At 45.7% G+C, this 18,132-nt stretch overlaps 1 protein-coding gene across 1 annotated transcript in view; it reads right to left on the bottom strand.

Annotated features, from left to right (window-relative positions):
* Positions 1 to 8,719: 8,719 nt before the first annotated feature.
* Positions 8,720 to 18,132, bottom strand: part of LOC127920287 (glyoxylate reductase/hydroxypyruvate reductase-like) — a 12,708-nt gene continuing 3,295 nt past the window's right edge. Inside the window, exons 3-5 of the mRNA XM_052504220.1 lie at positions 16,768 to 16,903; positions 12,212 to 12,342; positions 8,720 to 8,760 (exon numbers count right to left, since the gene is read on the bottom strand). Of these exons, the coding sequence (XP_052360180.1) occupies positions 8,720 to 8,760; positions 12,212 to 12,342; positions 16,768 to 16,903 (308 nt within the window). The remainder of the gene's footprint in view (positions 8,761 to 12,211; positions 12,343 to 16,767; positions 16,904 to 18,132) is intronic.

Genomic DNA, 18,132 nt, shown 5'->3' with positions numbered 1-18,132 from the left:
CGTTGGCAGAACAGCAACATGGCCGACGCACTGATGTAAGATGCTTCGGAGGGGAGGGGGAGGGCAGAACAGCAACATGGCCGACGCACTGATGTAAGATGCTTCGGTAGGTGATAGATGTGATCACTGTCGGAGGGGAGGGGGAGGGGGGGTGAACGGTATCCAGATTTTAATACCCTTTATATCATCGTTGTGCCATACTGGAGCGATACGGTATTACCGGGCATTGCGAATTAATGGAAAATAAAACTTTTTTTTTTTTTTTTTAAATAGCCAAATTAGCGGTATGCTAACACTATGGGGATTCCCATAGTGGATGCTAACTAAATGCTAACGAGACAAGCGTTTCAGCCTGTACAAACACTCCCACCTGCCTACGCTGGCAGAACGGCAACATGCCTTACTGTCTGTAGGCTGGCCTGGTAGGTAGGGTTGAGCTGGATTGGGAAATTCCTGGTAAAACTTACCAGAAGTTTTGGGTTTTTCCATAAATTCTGGTTGGAGGATCGTATAGTCTGTAGGGGAGAACCTCTGGCCTACTCATTAGTCAGGACACTGTAGCTCAAAAAACATTTTCAACGAAAACAATCGTTTCTATTGGACAAATTGGTTTTGTTTGGTTCCTAGACGCTTGTTGGGCCCGAGACGCTTGTTGGGCCCGAGATGCTTGTTGGGCCCAAGACGCTTGTTGGGCCCGAGACGCTTGTTGGGCCCGAGACGCTTGTTGGGCCCAAGACGCTTGTTGGTCCCAAGACGCTTGTTGGGTCCAAGACGCTTGTTGGTCCCAAGACGCTTGTTGGGCCCGAGACGCTTGTTGGGCCCAAGACGCCTGTTGGGCCCAAGACGCCTGTTGGGCCCAAGACGCTTGTTGGGCCCAAGACGCCTGTTGGGCCCAAGACGCCTGTTGGGCCCAAGACGCCTGCTGGGCCCAAGACGCCTGCTGGGCCCAAGACGCCTGCTGGGCCCAAGACGCCTGCTGGGCCCAAGACGCTTGTTGGGCCCAAGGCGCCTGTTGGGCCCAAGACGCCTGCTGGGCCCAAGACGCCTGTCGGGCCCAAGACGCTTGTTGGGCCCAAGACGCCTGCTGGGCCCAAGACGCCTGTTGGGCCCAAGACGCCTGTTGGGCCCAAACCGTTCGGGGAAACAAACAAACGCTCGATCTCTTTCACTGCAGATGCAGAAGTGTGACATCGGAGGATGCGGTGGACTGATACAAAACAACAGATATCTCAAGACGTTTATAAACGGACAGATTTTTATGGGCCCAATTATTATTATTATTATTAATTAGATCTAAGGGTTAATAGCCTCAAAGCTAGAAACAAACACTTACAGTAGCGTGTGGAAACTATGGGTGATCCCAGCTGGAATCCAACCCTGGGCCCAACGCCTGGTGTTACAAGTGCCATGTTCTACCAACTGAGCCAAACAGAACCCAAGACGCCTTTGATAGGGCGTATCGCTTTAGAAAATGGAGTCTCTTTAGGAAACCGCTCGGGGAAACAAACCGTCAATTTCTCAGATGGAACCTCTGTTGTGTTCCTGTTGGAACAAACAACAGACTGTGTTCCTTATAAACGTGATTTTTGGAATCCTTTGTGTTCCTGTTGGAACCCTTAGATCTAAGTGTTCCTGTTGGAACCCATGCAGTGTTCCTGTTGGAAATCCAGTGGTGATCCTGTTGGAACCCCGTTGTGTTACCTGTTGGAAACAGAACATGTTGATAGGGGCGCTTTCTGAAAATGGAGTCTCAGATTCAGAACATGGAACCCTGGAAGCTGAAACCCCAGTCCTGAAGCTGAAACCTGAACCTGAAGCTGAAACCTGTTCGAACCTGAAGCTGAAACCAGTCCTGAAGCTGAAACCTGACCTGAAGCTGAAACCTGACCTGAAGCTGAAACCAGTCCTGAAGCTGAAACCTGACCTGAAGCTGAAACCTGACCTGAAGCTGAAAACCTGACCTGAAGCTGAAACCTGACCTGAAGCTGAAACCTGACCTGAAGCTGAAACCTGAAGGCAAAACTCAGGATGTCCTACTTATTCACCTCTGATTACGGTAATCTTTCGAGGTTGGGATTAAAACCTGAGAATTAGGGAATTGTGCAACGCTAAACCTGGAGCTTGGCTTGGAGAGGAGAACAGGGATGCAAAGGAGAGAGGTGGACTAGCCTCCACTTTAGCCTTACAAACAGATCTGGGACCAGGCTAAGAGGGGGACCTTTACAAACAGATTGGACCAGGCCAAGAGGTGTTATGGTCCTTTACAAACAGATTTTGGACCAGGCTAAGAGGACCACATCCCTGTCATGATCTGGGACCATTTTTTATATGGAGTTGCCTTTCATTGGTGCACCTTTGAATGAAACACTTATTTCCCTATAGTGCACTACTCGACCAGGCCCATAGGGGTAGTAGTTCACTATATACAGGGCATTTGGGAAAGTATTCAGACCCCTTTGATGTTTAACACACTTTGTTTCATTACAGCCATATTCGAAATGGATAAAAAAATAATAATGTTCATCAATCTACATACAATAACTTATAGTGACATCACAATACCTTCATAGTGACATATCACAATACTATAGTGACATCACAAGATCCATAGTGACATCAAAGACTCTCATAGCATGACATCACAATATCTTCATTAGTTAGTGACATCACAATACTGGGGTCACAGTGATGTCACAATATGGGTCTTAGTGATGTCAAAATGGGCATAGTGACATCGCACATTACAGTGATGTCATTATGGGGTATTGTGATGTCATTTTGGGGGTACTTTGTGATGTCATTAGGGTATTGTGATGTCATTATGGGGTACTGTGACATTATAAAGTATGGGGTACTGTGATGTCATTATGGGGTACTGTGATGTCATTATGGGCTATTGTGATGTCATTATGGGGTGTTGTGATGTCATTATGGGGTATTGTGATGTCATTATGGGGTACTGTGATGTCAGCTTGGGGGTACTGTGATGTCATTTTGGGGTACTCAGATGTCATTATGGGGTACTGTGATGTCATTATGGGGTATTGTGATGTCATTATGGGGTACTGCGATGTCATTTTGGGTACTGTGATGTCATTATGGGGTATTGTGATGTCATTATGGGGTATTGTGGATGTCATTATGGGGTATTGTGAGTGTCATTATGGGGTATTGTGATGTCATTGTGGGGGTATTGATGTCATTCTGGGGTATTGTGATGTCATTATGGGTATTGTGATGTCATTATGGGGTATTGTGTGTAGATTGATGAGAGGAGAAAAACAATTGAATCCATGTTAGAACAAGGCTGTAACGTAACAAAATGTGTAAAAAGTCCAGGGGTCTGAATACTTTCCCGAAGGTGCTGTAGGTTATAGTGTGGACCTTTTATCCCGTCTCCTCACAGGACAATACATTAGAAATGTACATATTTCACATTTATGTGGCTCTTAACACTTTCCTCTGCAAGGGGACATCAAATGAAACCATTGCCTTTTTATATAACTAGAGCCTGGCGTGTCTCCTGGTCAGGTCACATGATCAGGGATAACTCTGGGGCCCCCAGTTAACTATAACACAGTGTTGTTAGTGACTAGATGTCGTGGAACAGTTTGGTACAGTATCTGTGCTTCTTTAAATGTATTTTTTTTAAATCGATACATTTAACAGTCTTTTAGACAATAGTTTATTTTTATTTTTTAAATGACCTTAACGCCGTTGAAAGAAAAAAAAGAAGAGCTTTGACTGCTAATAAGAAGGTTGGACTGCTGTGCTTCTGTGTTTCCATGGCGACGTGTTGGCCCAGTGTCTTTCTGTGTTTCCATGGCGACGTGTTGGCCCAGTGTCTTTCTGTGTTTCCATGCATACGGTTACCCAGTGTCTTTCTGTGTTTCCATGATGGCGTGTTGGCCCAGTGTCTTCTGGTGTTTCCACATAATTCTGTTGCTTCAGTGTCTTTCTGTGTTTCCTGATACTTACGTGTTGGCCCAGTATTCTTCTGTGCTCTGCAGCTTACCGGTTGGCCCAGTGTCTTGCTGCCGTAACGTTACTGTACTGAGTTGTGTTGTAGTTGACTGACTGATTGACTGACTGGTCAGAGAACAACCTGGCTGTTTGAGACTTGCTTAGTGTGGATGGGTTGCCAGGCAACTAGTGGGCACCTTCAGGCCGTACGGTCTTCACACTGATACTCAGTCTGTGTTACTCAGTCTGTGTTACTCAGTCTGTGTTACTCAGTCTGTGATACTCAGTCTGTGATACTCAGTCTGTGTTACTCAGTCTGTGTTACTCAGTCTGTGATACTCAGTCTGTGTTACTCAGTCTGTGATACTCAGTCTGTGTTACTCAGTCTGTCACAAAACTTTAAAAGGTTTTTGCCCAGGAAGATCCTATGACCAGTATCTATCTATCCTACTAACTGACCAGTATCTATCCTACTGTCTCTAACTGACCAGTATCTATCTATCCTACTGTCTCTAACTGACCAGTATCTATCTATCCTACTGTCTCTAACTGACCAGTATCTATCTATCCTACTGTCTCTAACTGACCAGTATCTATCTATCCTACTGTCTCTAACTGACCAGTATCTATCTATCCTACTGTCTCTAACTGACCAGTATCTATCTATCCTACTGTCTCTAACTGACCAGTATCTATCTATCCTACTGTCTCTAACTGACCAGTATCTATCTATCCTACTGTCTCTAACTGACCAGTATCTATCCTACTGTCTCTAACTGACCAGTATCTATCCTACTGTCTCTAACTGACCAGTATCTATCCTACTGTCTCTAACTGACCAGTATCTATCTATCCTACTGTCTCTAACTGACCAGTATCTATCCTACTGTCTCTAACTGACCAGTATCTATCCTACTGTCTCTAACTGACCAGTATCTATCTATCCTACTGTCTCTAACTGACCAGTATCTATCCTACTGTCTCTAACTGACCAGTATCTATCCTACTGTCTCTAACTGACCAGTATCTATCCTACTGTCTCTAACTGACCAGTATCTATCTATCCTACTGTCTCTAACTGACCAGTATCTATCTATCCTACTGTCTCAACTGACCAGTATCTATCTATCCTACTGTCTCCAACTGACCAGTATCTATCCTCCTACTGTCTCTAACCGGACCAGTATCTATCTATCCTACTGTCTCTAACTGACCAGTATCTATCTATCCTACTGTCTCTAACTGACCAGTATCTATCTATCCTACTGTCTCTAACTGACCAGTATCTATCTATCCTACTGTCTCTAACTGACCAGTATCTATCTATCCTACGGTCTCTAACTGACCAGTATCTATCCTACTGTCTCTAACTGACCAGTATCTATCCTACTGTCTCTAACTGACCAGTATCTATCCTACTGTCTCTAACCGACCAGTCTATCTATCCTACTGTCTCTAACTGACCAGTATCTATCTGTCCTACTGTCTCTAACTGACCAGTATCTATCTATCCTACTGTCTCTAACTGACCAGTATCTATCTATCCTACTGTCTCTAACTGACCAGTATCTATCCTACTGTCTCTAACTGACCAGTATCTATCTCATCCTACTGTCTCTAACTGACCAGTATCTATATCCTACTGTCTCTAACCGACCAGTATCTATCCTACTGTCTCTAACTGACCAGCATCTATCTATCCTACTGTCCCTAACTGACCAGTATCTATCTATCCTACTGTCTCTAACTGACCAGTATCTATCTATCCTACTGTCTCTAACTGACCAGTATCTATCCTACTGTCTCTAACTGACCAGTATCTATCCTACTGTCTCTAACTGACCAGTATCTATCCTACTGTCTCTAACTGACCAGTATCTATCCTACTGTCTCTAACTGACCAGTATCTATCTATCCTACTGTCTCTAACTGACCAGTATCTATCCTACTGTCTCTAACTGACCAGTATCTATCCTACTGTCTCTAACTGACCAGTATCTATCTGTCTATGTTTCTAACAGCTGAATACCAACAGTGTTTCAGCCACATTGTAAAATGCACCTAGTATCTAACCATCTTCCTAATTTACAACTCATACTGAGTTTATATCTAATTTAAGTGATCACTGAAGTAAAAATAATCCTAAGCTCTCAATCAGGCATAAATCCTAGGTACCCCTGAAGGACATGAGACCCTTGTCTGAAACAGATCCAAAATGGCTGCCATTCTCACTGTAGCCCAGTTTCCCTGGTGATGTCTTCTGTGGCTGTCTAAGTGAAACTGTTTATTTTAATTTTATATATATATATATATGTGAATCTACTGTCTCTAAAGTGCACATACTGGTCATATTTATACAACAACAGCCCCTGTGTGAAAACTACAACAAACTATAAACCAAAAAGGATTCAATAGATGAACTGAAATGTTATTTATGTAATGTAACTAACTGATGAAGTATCTACAGTTACTGCCTCTACCCACCAGTATCTCCTCTGGCTTAAAAACGCTGGGCTTTTATCCTCATGCCGAAAGGATTTCTGTGTTGTTTTATTCTACACTTCTAACACCAGTAACTATGTTTTGGTTCTAGCTCTCAAATGGTGCCAGTTCTATGTAGTGCACTACTTCCTATTGACACAGGTCTATCTATCCTACTTCTGATCAAAGTGACACGCTGGTCTATAGTAGTTCACTATATAGGAATAGGGCTCTCTATCTATAGTAGTTCACTATATAGGGAATAGGGCTCTATCTATCCTAGTTCACTATATAGGAATAGGGTTCTGGAGCTATAGTAGTTCACTATATAGGGAATAGGGCTCTGGTCTATAGTAGTTCACTAATATAGGGAATAGGGCTACTGGTCTATAGTAACCAGTTCTATCCTATAGGAATAGGGCCAGTTCTGGTCTATAGTAGTTCACTACCAGGGAATAGGGCTCTGGTCTATAATAGTACCAGTATATAGGGAATAGGGTTTCTGTCTCTATAGTAGTTCACTACATAGGAATAGGGCCAGTCTATAATAGTACCACTATATAGGAATAGGGCCTATCTATAGTAGTTCTAACTGACATAGGAATAGGGCTACTGTCTATAACTAGTACCAGTATCTAGGAATAGGCTACTGGGTCTCTAACTAGACCAGTCATATAGGAATAGGGGTACTGGTCTAACTAGACCACTATATAGGGAATAGGGCTCTGATGTTTCTATAGTAGTACCACAGTGTATAGGGAATAGGCTCTGCACTATAGTAGTACCACTTTATAGGGAATAGGGCATACTGGTTTATATACTAATTTAGGAATAGGCACTGAAGTCTATAATAACCACTATATAAATAAGCTCTGGTCAGGCATAATAGTACCACTATATAGGAATAGGGCTCTGGTCTATAATAGTACCACTATATAGGGAATAGGGCTCTGGTCTATAATAGTACCCACTATATAGGGAATAGGGCTCTGGTCTATACTAGTACCACGATATAGGAATAGGGCTCTGGTTTATAATAGTACCACTATATAGGGAATAGGGCTCTGGTCTAATAGTACCACTATATAACAACAGCTCTGGTCTATAATAGTGCACTATATAGGGAATAGGGCTCTGGTCTATAATAGTTCACTATGTAATGAATAGGGCTCTGGTCTATAATAGTTCACTATATAGGGAGTAGGGCTCTGGTCTATAATATTAGTTCACTATATATGGGAATAGGGCTCTGGTCTATAGTAGTTCACTATATAAGGAATAGGGCTCTGGTCACTAGTAGTTCACTATATAAGGAATAGGGTTCTGGTCTATAGTGCACTATATAGGGAATAGGGCTCTGGTCTATAATAGTGCACTATATAGGGAATAGGGCTCTGGTCTATAGTAGTTCACTATATAGGGAATAGGGCTCTGGTCTATAGTAGTACACTATATAGGGAATAGGGCTCTGGTCTAAAGTAGTGTACTACATAGGGAATAGGGTGCCATAGGGCTCTGGTCTAAAGTAGTGTACTACATAGGGAATAGGGTGCCATAGGGCTCTGGTCTAAAGTAGTGCACTACATAGGGAATAGGGCTCTGGTCTAAAGTAGTGCACTACATAGGGAATAGGGTGCCATTTGAGACGTTACCCCCAACGAGAAGATGAAATGTAAACGTGTTTGTTTGTTTGTTTGTTTGTTTGTTTGTTTGTTTGTTTGTTTGTTTGAGGAGACACTATAAAGTCACGGAGGGACATGTCGTTCCTGTCGTCACAGACTGAATTAAAAGATGGGGAAAGTTCCATGTTTATTGTTGTCCTTCGTCATTATTATCATTATTATTATTATTATGAGACAAAATCATTAAAAAAACATCTCCCATGAGGAAGTGCTGAGTGCTACGGTATGTACCGTGTCAGAGTGAAAATGGTGGATGACAACAGCACCACTATTCTCTATAATCTACTCCTCTCGTGACCAGAGTCAACTATATCATTTACAGTTACAGCTCTTCAATCATTGGTTCTTCTCTGGTGGTTCTGAAAGCAGGTGATTGGTTCTTCTCTGGTGGTTCTGAAAGCAGGTGATTGGTTCTTCTCTGGTGGTTCCGAAAGCAGGTGATTGGTTCTTCTCTGGTGGTTCTGAAAGCAGGTGATTGGTTCTTCTCTGGTGTTTCCGAAAGCAGGTGATTGGCAGCTACAGCTTGAGCTCTTTGATCATTGTGTCCCTTCAGGCCCAGTAGCAGGTTGTTGGTTCTTCTCTGGCAGTTGGCATTACGTGTGGAGTAGGACGACTGGCAATGTGGGGAGGATCACTGGAGAGAGAGAGAGATGAGAGGATCACTGGAGAGAGAGAGATGAGAGGATCTGGAGAGAGAGGTGAGAGGATCACTGGAGAGAGAGAGATGAGAGGATCACTTGGCTGAGGGAGGATCACTGGCATGAGAGGATCACTGGAGAGAGAGAGATGGCAGAGAGATGAGAGGATCACTGGAGAGAGAGAGATGAGAGGATCACTGGAGAGAGAGAGAGATGAGAGGATCACTGGAGAGAGAGAGATGAGAGGGAGGATCACTGGAGAGAGAGAGATGAGAGGGAGGATCACTGGAGAGAGAGATGAGAGGGAGGATCACTGGAGAGAGAGATGAGAGGGAGGATCACTGGAGAGAGAGAGAGAGATATGAGAGGATCACTGGAGAGAGAGAGATGAGAGGATCACTGGAGAGAGAGAGGTGGGAGAGGGAGGGAGCACGAAACAGGCAGTACAGGACTGACAACAGTAATAAACAGGCAGTACAGGACTGACAACAGTATTAAACAGGCAGTACAGGACTGACAGATGGCAGTACAGGACTGGGACAACAGATAAACAGGCACAGGACTGACAACAGTAATAAACAGGAGTACAGACTGACAACAGTAATAAACAGGAGTCAGGACTGACAACAGTAATAAACAGGCAGTACAGGACTGACAACAGTAATGAGTACAGGATGACAACAGTAATAAACAGGCAGTACAGAGACAACAGATAAACAGAGTACAGGGACAACAGTAATAAACAGGCAGTGGACTGACAACAGTATTAAACAGGCAGTAGGATGACAACAGTAATAAACAGGCAGTACAGACTGACAACAGGTGGCAGTACAGGATCACAGTAATAAACAGGAGAGGACTGACAACAGTATTAAACAGGCAGTACAGGACTGACAACAGTAATAAACAGGCAGTACAGGACTGACAACAGTAATAAACAGGCAGTGGACTGACAACAGTATTAAACAGGCAGTAGGATGACAACAGTATTAAACAGGCAGTACAGGATAACAACAGTAATAAACAGGCAGTAGGACTGACAACAGAGTAAACAGGCAGTACAGGACTGGAATAAATGAAACAGGCAGTACAGGACTGACAACAGTATTAAACAGGCAGTACAGAGGATCAGGCAGTACAGGAGAGTAGAAACAGGCAGTGAGGAGACAACAGGAAACAGGAGTACAGGACTGACAACAGTATTAAACAGGCAGTACAGGACTGACAGTATTAAACAGACAGGACTGACAACAGTATTAAACAGGCAGTACAGGACTGACAACAGTAGTAAACAGGCAGTACAGGACTGACAACAGAATATACAGGCAGTACAGGACTGACAACAGGTAAACAGGCAGTACAGGACTGACAACAGTAATAAACAGGCAGTACAGGACTGACAACAGTAATAAACAGGCAGTACAGGACTGACAACAGTATTAAACAGGCAGTACAGGACTGACAACAGTAATAAACAGGCAGTACAGGACTGACAACAGTAGTAAACAGGCAGTACAGGACTGACAACAGTAATAAATGAAACAGGCAGTACAGGACTGACAACAGTATTAAACAGGCAGTACAGGACTGACAACAGTAATAAACAGGCAGTACAGGACTGACAACAGTAGTAAACAGGCAGTAGAGGACTGACAACAGTAATAAATGAAACAGGCAGTACAGGACTGACAACAGTATTAAACAGGCAGTACAGGACTGACAACAGTATTAAACAGGCAGTACAGGACTGACAACAGTATTAAACAGGCAGTACAGGACTGACAACAGTAGTAAACAGGCAGTACAGGACTGACAACAGTAATATACAGGCAGTACAGGACTGACAACAGTAGTAAACAGGCAGTACAGGACTGACAACAGTAATAAATGAAACAGGCAGTACAGGACTGACAACAGTAATAAACAGGCAGTACAGGACTGACAACAGTAATAAACAGGCAGTACAGGACTGACAACAGTATTAAACAGGCAGTACAGGACTGACAACAGTAATAAACAGGCAGTACAGGACTGACAACAGTAGTAAACAGGCAGTACAGGACTGACAACAGTATTAAACAGGCAGTACAGGACTGACAACAGTATTAAACAGGCAGTACAGGGCTGACAACAGTAATAAACAGGCAGTACAGGACTGAACAGTAATAAACAGGCAGTACAGGACTGACAACAGTAATATACAGGCAGTACAGGACTGACAACAGTAGTAAACAGGCAGTACAGGACTGACAACAGTAATAAATGAAACAGGCAGTACAGGACTGACAACAGTATTAAACAGGCAGTACAGGACTGACAACAGTATTAAACAGGCAGTACAGGACTGACAACAGTATTAAACAGGCAGTACAGGACTGACAACAGTAATAAACAGGCAGTACAGGACTGACAACAGTAGTAAACAGGCAGTACGGGACTGACAACAGTAATAAATGAAACAGGCAGTACAGGACTGACAACAGTATTAAACAGGCAGTACAGGACTGACAACAGTAATAAACAGGCAGTACAGGACTGACAACAGTAGTAAACAGGCAGTACAGGACTGACAACAGTAGTAAACAGGCAGTACAGGACTGACAACAGTAATAAATGAAACAGGCAGTACAGGACTGACAACAGTAATAAACAGGCAGTACAGGACTGACAACAGTAATAAACAGGCAGTACAGGACTGACAACAGTAATATACAGGCAGTACAGGACTGACAACAGTAGTAAACAGGCAGTACAGGACTGACAACAGTAATAAATGAAACAGGCAGTACAGGACTGACAACAGTATTAAACAGGCAGTACAGGACTAACAACAGTAATAAACAGGCAGTACAGGACTGACAACAGTATTAAACAGGCAGTACAGGACTGACAACAGTATTAAACAGGCACTACAGGACTGACAACAGTATTAAACAGGCAGTACAGGACTGACAACAGTAATAAATGAAACAGGCAGTACAGGACTGACAACAGTAATAAACAGGCAGTACAGGACTGACAACAGTAATAAATGAAACAGGCAGTACAGGACTGACAACAGTATTAAACAGGCAGTACAGGACTGACAATAGTAATAAACAGGCAGTACAGGACTGACAACAGTAATAAACAGGCAGTACAGGACTGACAACAGTAATAAACAGGCAGTACAGGACTGACAACAGTAATAAACAGGCAGTACAGGACTGACAACAGTAATAAACAGGCAGTACAGGACTGACAACAGTAATAAACAGGCAGTACAGGACTGACAACAGTAATAAACAGGCAGTACAGGACTGACAACAGTAATAAACAGGCAGTACAGGACTGACAACAGTATTAAACAGGCACTACAGGACTGACAACAGTAATAAATGAAACAGGAAATAGCAGGGTGAACTTGGTCGAGACTCTGAACCAATCACGCCCCGTGTTTATACTCACCACAGTTGTTAAGGGTGAAGAGCGGGTGGCTGGTGGGCAGGGGTTCAGGGACGGTGACGTCGAGTCCAGCTCCCGCTATCTGACCGCTGGACAGGGCTTCATACAGATCCTCCTGGTCTACCACCCCTCCTCTACCACACACAGCATCACCATGTTACTGTCTACCACCCCTCCTCTACCACACACAGCATCACCATGTTACTGTCTACCACCCCCATCACCATGGTACTCTACCACCCACCATCACAGCATCACCATGTTACTGTCTACCACACACAGCCATCACCATGGTACTGTCTACCACCCCTCTACCACACACAGCCATCATCATGTTACTGTCTACCACCCCTCCTCTACCACACACAGCCATCATCATGTTACTGTCTACCACCCCTCCTCTACCACACACAGCCATCACCATGGTACTGTCTACCACACACAGCCATCACCATGTTACTGTCTACCACCCCTCCTCTACCACACACAGCATCACCATGTTACTGTCTACCACACACAGCCATCACCATGGTACTGTCTACCACCCCTCTACCACACACAGCCATCATCATGTTACTGTCTACCACCCCTCCTCTACCACACACAGCCATCACCATGTTACTGTCTACCACACACAGCCATCACCATGTTACTGTCTACCACCCTCCTCTACCACACACAGCAATCATCATGTTACTGTCTACCACCCCTCCTCTACCACACACAGCCATCACCATGTTACTGTCTACCACACACAGCCATCATGTTACTGTCTACCACACACAGCCATCACCATGTTACTGTCTACCACCCCTCCTCTACCACACACAGCCATCACCATGTTACTGTCTACCACACACAGCAATCATCATGTTACTGTCTACCACCCCTCCTCTACCACACACAGCCATCACCATGTTACTGTCTACCACACACAGCCATCACCATGGTACTGTCTACCACCCCTCCTCTACCACACACAGCCATCACCATGTTACTGTCTACCACCCCTCCTCTACCACACACAGCCATCATCATGTTACTGTCTACCACCCCTCCTCTACCACACACAGCCATCACCATGTTACTGTCTACCACACACAGCCATCAAGTTACTGTCTACCACACACAGCCATCACCATGTTACTATCTACCACCCCTCCTCTACCACACACAGCCATCACCATGTTACTGTCTATCACCATGTTACTGTCTACCACCCCTCCTCTACCACACACAGCCATCACCATGTTACTGTCTACCACCACAGCCATCATCATGTTACTGTCTACCACCCTCCTCTACCACAGCCATCATGTTACTGTCTACTGCCATCACCATGTTACTGTCTACCACCCTCCTCTACCATACACAGCCATCATCATGTTACTGTCTACCACCCTCCTCTACCACACACAGCCATCACCATGTTACTGTCTACCACCCCTCCTCTACCACACACAGCCATCATCATGTTACTGTCTACCACCCCTCCTCTACCACACACAGCCATCACCATGTTACTGTCTACCACCCCTCCTCTACCACACACAGCCATCATCATGTTACTGTCTACCACCCCTCCTCTACCACACACAGCCATCATCATGGTACTGTCTACCACCCCTCCTCTACCACACACAGCCATCAACATGTTACTGTCTACCACCCCTCCTCTACCACACACAGCCATCATCATGTTACTGTCTACCACCCCTCCTCTACCACACACAGCCATCATCATGTTACTGTCTACCACCCCTCCTCTACCACACACAGCCATCACCATGTTACTGTCTACCACCCCTCCTCTACCACACACAGCATCACCATGGCACTGTCTACCACACACAGCCATCACCATGTTACTGTCTACCACCCCTCTAACACACACAGCATTACCATGTTACTGTCTACCACACACAGCCATCACCATGTTACTGTCTACCACCCCTCCTCTACCACACACAGCATCACCATGTTACTGTCTACCACACACAGCCATCATCATGTTACTGTCTACCACCCCTCCTCTACCACACACAGCATCACCATGTTACACACACAGCCATCACCATGTTACTGTCTACCACCCCTCCTCTACCACACACAGCCATCACCATGTTACTGTCTACCACCCCTCCTCTACCACACACAGCCATCACCATGTTACTGTCTACCACCCCTCCTCTACCACACACAGCCATCATCATGTTACTGTCTACCACCCCTGCTCTACCACACACAGCCATCACCATGTTACTGTCTACCACCCCTCCTCTACCACACACAGCCATCATCATGTTACTGTCTACCACCCCTCCTCTACCACACACAGCATCACCATGTTACTGTCTACCACACACAGCCATCACCATGTTACTGTCTACCACCCCTCCTCTACCACACACAGCCATCACCATGTTACTGTCTACCACCCCTCCTCTACCACACACAGCCATCATCATGTTACTGTCTACCACCCCTCCTCTACCACACACAGCCATCACCATGTTACTGTCTACCACCCTCCTCTACCACACACAGCCATCATCATGTTACTGTCTACCACCCCTCCTCTACCACACAGCCATCACCATGTTACTGTCTACCACACACAGCCATCACCATGTTACTGTCTACCACCCCTCCTCTACCACACACAGCCATCATCATGTTACTGTCTACCACCCTCCTCTACCACACACAGCCATCATCATGTTACTGTCTACCACCCCTCCTCTACCACACACAGCCATCACCATGTTACTGTCTACCACCCTCCTCTACCACACACAGCATCACCATGGCACTGTCTACCACACACAGCCATCACCATGTTACTGTCTACCACCCTCCTCTACCACACAGCCATCATCATGTTACTGTCTACCACCCTCCTCTACCACACACAGCATCACCATGTTACTGTCTACCACCCCTCCTCTACCACACACAGCCATCACCATGTTACTGTCTACCACCCCTCTACCACACACAGCATTACCATGTTACTGTCTACCACACACAGCCATCACCATGTTACTGTCTACCACCCCTCCTCTACCACACACAGCATCACCATGTTACTGTCTACCACACACAGCCATCATCATGTTACTGTCTACCACCCCTCCTCTACCACACACAGCATCACCATGTTACTGTCTACCACACACAGCCATCACCATGTTACTGTCTACCACCCCTCCTCTACCACACACAGCCATCACCATGTTACTGTCTACCACCCCTCCTCTACCACACACAGCCATCACCATGTTACTGTCTACCACCCCTCCTCTACCACACACAGCCATCATCATGTTACTGTCTACCACCCCTCCTCTACCACACACAGCCATCACCATGTTACTGTCTACCACCCCTCCTCTACCACACACAGCCATCATCATGTTACTGTCTACCACCCCTCCTCTACCACACACAGCATCACCATGTTACTGTCTACCACACACAGCCATCACCATGTTACTGTCTACCACCCCTCCTCTACCACACACAGCCATCACCATGTTACTGTCTACCACCCCTCCTCTACCACACACAGCCATCATCATGTTACTGTCTACCACCCCTCCTCTACCACACACAGCCATCACCATGTTACTGTCTACCACCCCTCCTCTACCACACACAGCCATCATCATGTTACTGTCTACCACCCCTCCTCTACCACACACAGCCATCACCATGTTACTGTCTACCACACACAGCCATCATCATGTTACTGTCTACCACCCCTCCTCTACCACACACAGCCATCATCATGTTACTGTCTACCACCCCTCCTCTACCACACACAGCCATCATCATGTTACTGTCTACCACCCCTCCTCTACCACACACAGCCATCACCATGTTACTGTCTACCACCCCTCCTCTACCACACACAGCATCACCATGGCACTGTCTACCACACACAGCCATCACCATGTTACTGTCTACCACCCCTCCTCTACCACACACAGCCATCATCATGTTACTGTCTACCACCCCTCCTCTACCACACACAGCATCACCATGTTACTGTCTACCACCCCTCCTCTACCACACACAGCCATCACCATGTTACTGTCTACCACCCCTCTACCACACACAGCATCACCATGTTACTGTCTACCACACACAGCCATCACCATGTTACTGTCTACCACCCCTCCTCTACCACACACAGCATCACCATGTTACTGTCTACCACACACAGCCATCATCATGTTACTGTCTACCACCCCTCTACCACACACAGCCATCACCATGTTACTGTCTACCACCCCTCCTCTACCACACACAGCCATCACCATGTTACTGTCTACCACACACAGCCATCACCATGTTACTGTCTACCACCCCTCCTCTACCACACACAGCATCACCATGTTACTGTCTACCACCCCTCCACAACCACACACAGCCATTGTGTGTGTGTGTGTGTGTGTGTGTGTGTGTGTGTGTGTGTGTGTGTGTGTGTGTGTGTGTGTGTGTGTGTGTGTGTGTGTGTGTGTGTGTGTGTGTGTGTGTGTGTGTGTCTTGGTCACCTGCTGGTGTTGATGAAGATGGAGGTATTCTTCATTTTGGAGAACAGGTCCTTGTTACAGATGTCTTTAGTCTCTGGTGTCAGAGCACAACACACTGACAGGAAGTCAGACTGACTGGCCAACTCATCCATAGAGACTAGAGGGAGAGAGGACAACACACTGTCAGGAAGTCAGACTGACTGGCCAACTCATCCATAGAGACTGTAGGGAGAGAGGACAACATACTGACAGGAAGTCAGACTGACTGGCCAACTCATCCATAGAGACTAGAGGGAGAGAGGGAGAGAGGACAACACACTGACAGGAAGTCAGACTGACTGGCCAACTCATCCATAAAGACTAGAGGGAGAGAGGACAACACACTGTTAGGAAGTCAGACTGACTGGCCAACTCATCCATAGAGACTAGAGGGAGAGAGGACAACATACTGACAGGAAGTCAGACTGACTGGCCAATGACCATCCATAGAGACTAGAGGGAGAGAGGGAGAGAGGACAACACACTGACAGGAAGTCAGACTGACTGGCCAATGACCATCCATAGAGACTAGAGGGAGAGAGGACAACACACTGACAGGAAGTCAGACTGACTGGCCAATGACCATCCATAGAGACTAGAGGGAGAGAGGACAACACACAGACAGGAAGTCAGACTGACTGGCCAACTCATCCATAGAGACTAGAGGGAGAGAGGACAACATACAGTCAGGAAGTCAGACTGACTGGCCAATGACCATCCATAGAGACTAGAGGGAGAGAGGACAACACACTGACAGGAAGTCAGACTGACTGGCCAATGACCATCCATAGAGACTAGAGGGAGAGAGGACAACACACTGACAGGAAGTCAGACTGACTGGCCAACTCATCCATAGAGACTAGAGGGAGAGAGGACAACACACTGACAGGAAGTCAGACTGACTGGCCAATGACCATCCATAGAGACTAGAGGGAGAGAGGACAACACACTGACAGGAAGTCAGACTGACTGGCCAATGACCATCCATAGAGACTAGAGGGAGAGAGGACAACACACTGACAGGAAGTCAGACTGACTGGCCAATGACCATCCATAGAGACTAGAGGGAGAGAGGACAACACACTGACAGGAAGTCAGACTGACTGGCCAATGACCATCCATAGAGACTAGAGGGAGAGAGGACAACACACTGACAGGAAGTCAGACTGACTGGCCAACTCATCCATAGAGACTAGAGGGAGAGAGGACAACACACTGACAGGAAGTCAGACTGACTGGCCAATGACCATCCATAATATTCAGCATCAAGTCTAGTAATCTCTCAACACAACACATACACAGTATGACATCAGAAATGACATCACTTACCAACTATTGTTGATTTAA

The sequence above is a fragment of the Oncorhynchus keta genome, unplaced genomic scaffold, assembly GCF_023373465.1.
Source record: "Oncorhynchus keta strain PuntledgeMale-10-30-2019 unplaced genomic scaffold, Oket_V2 Un_contig_18824_pilon_pilon, whole genome shotgun sequence".
Classification (NCBI taxonomy): Eukaryota; Metazoa; Chordata; class Actinopteri; order Salmoniformes; family Salmonidae; genus Oncorhynchus; species Oncorhynchus keta.
Note: the sequence above shows the minus strand (reverse complement) of the source record. Positions and strands in the feature narration are given on the sequence as shown.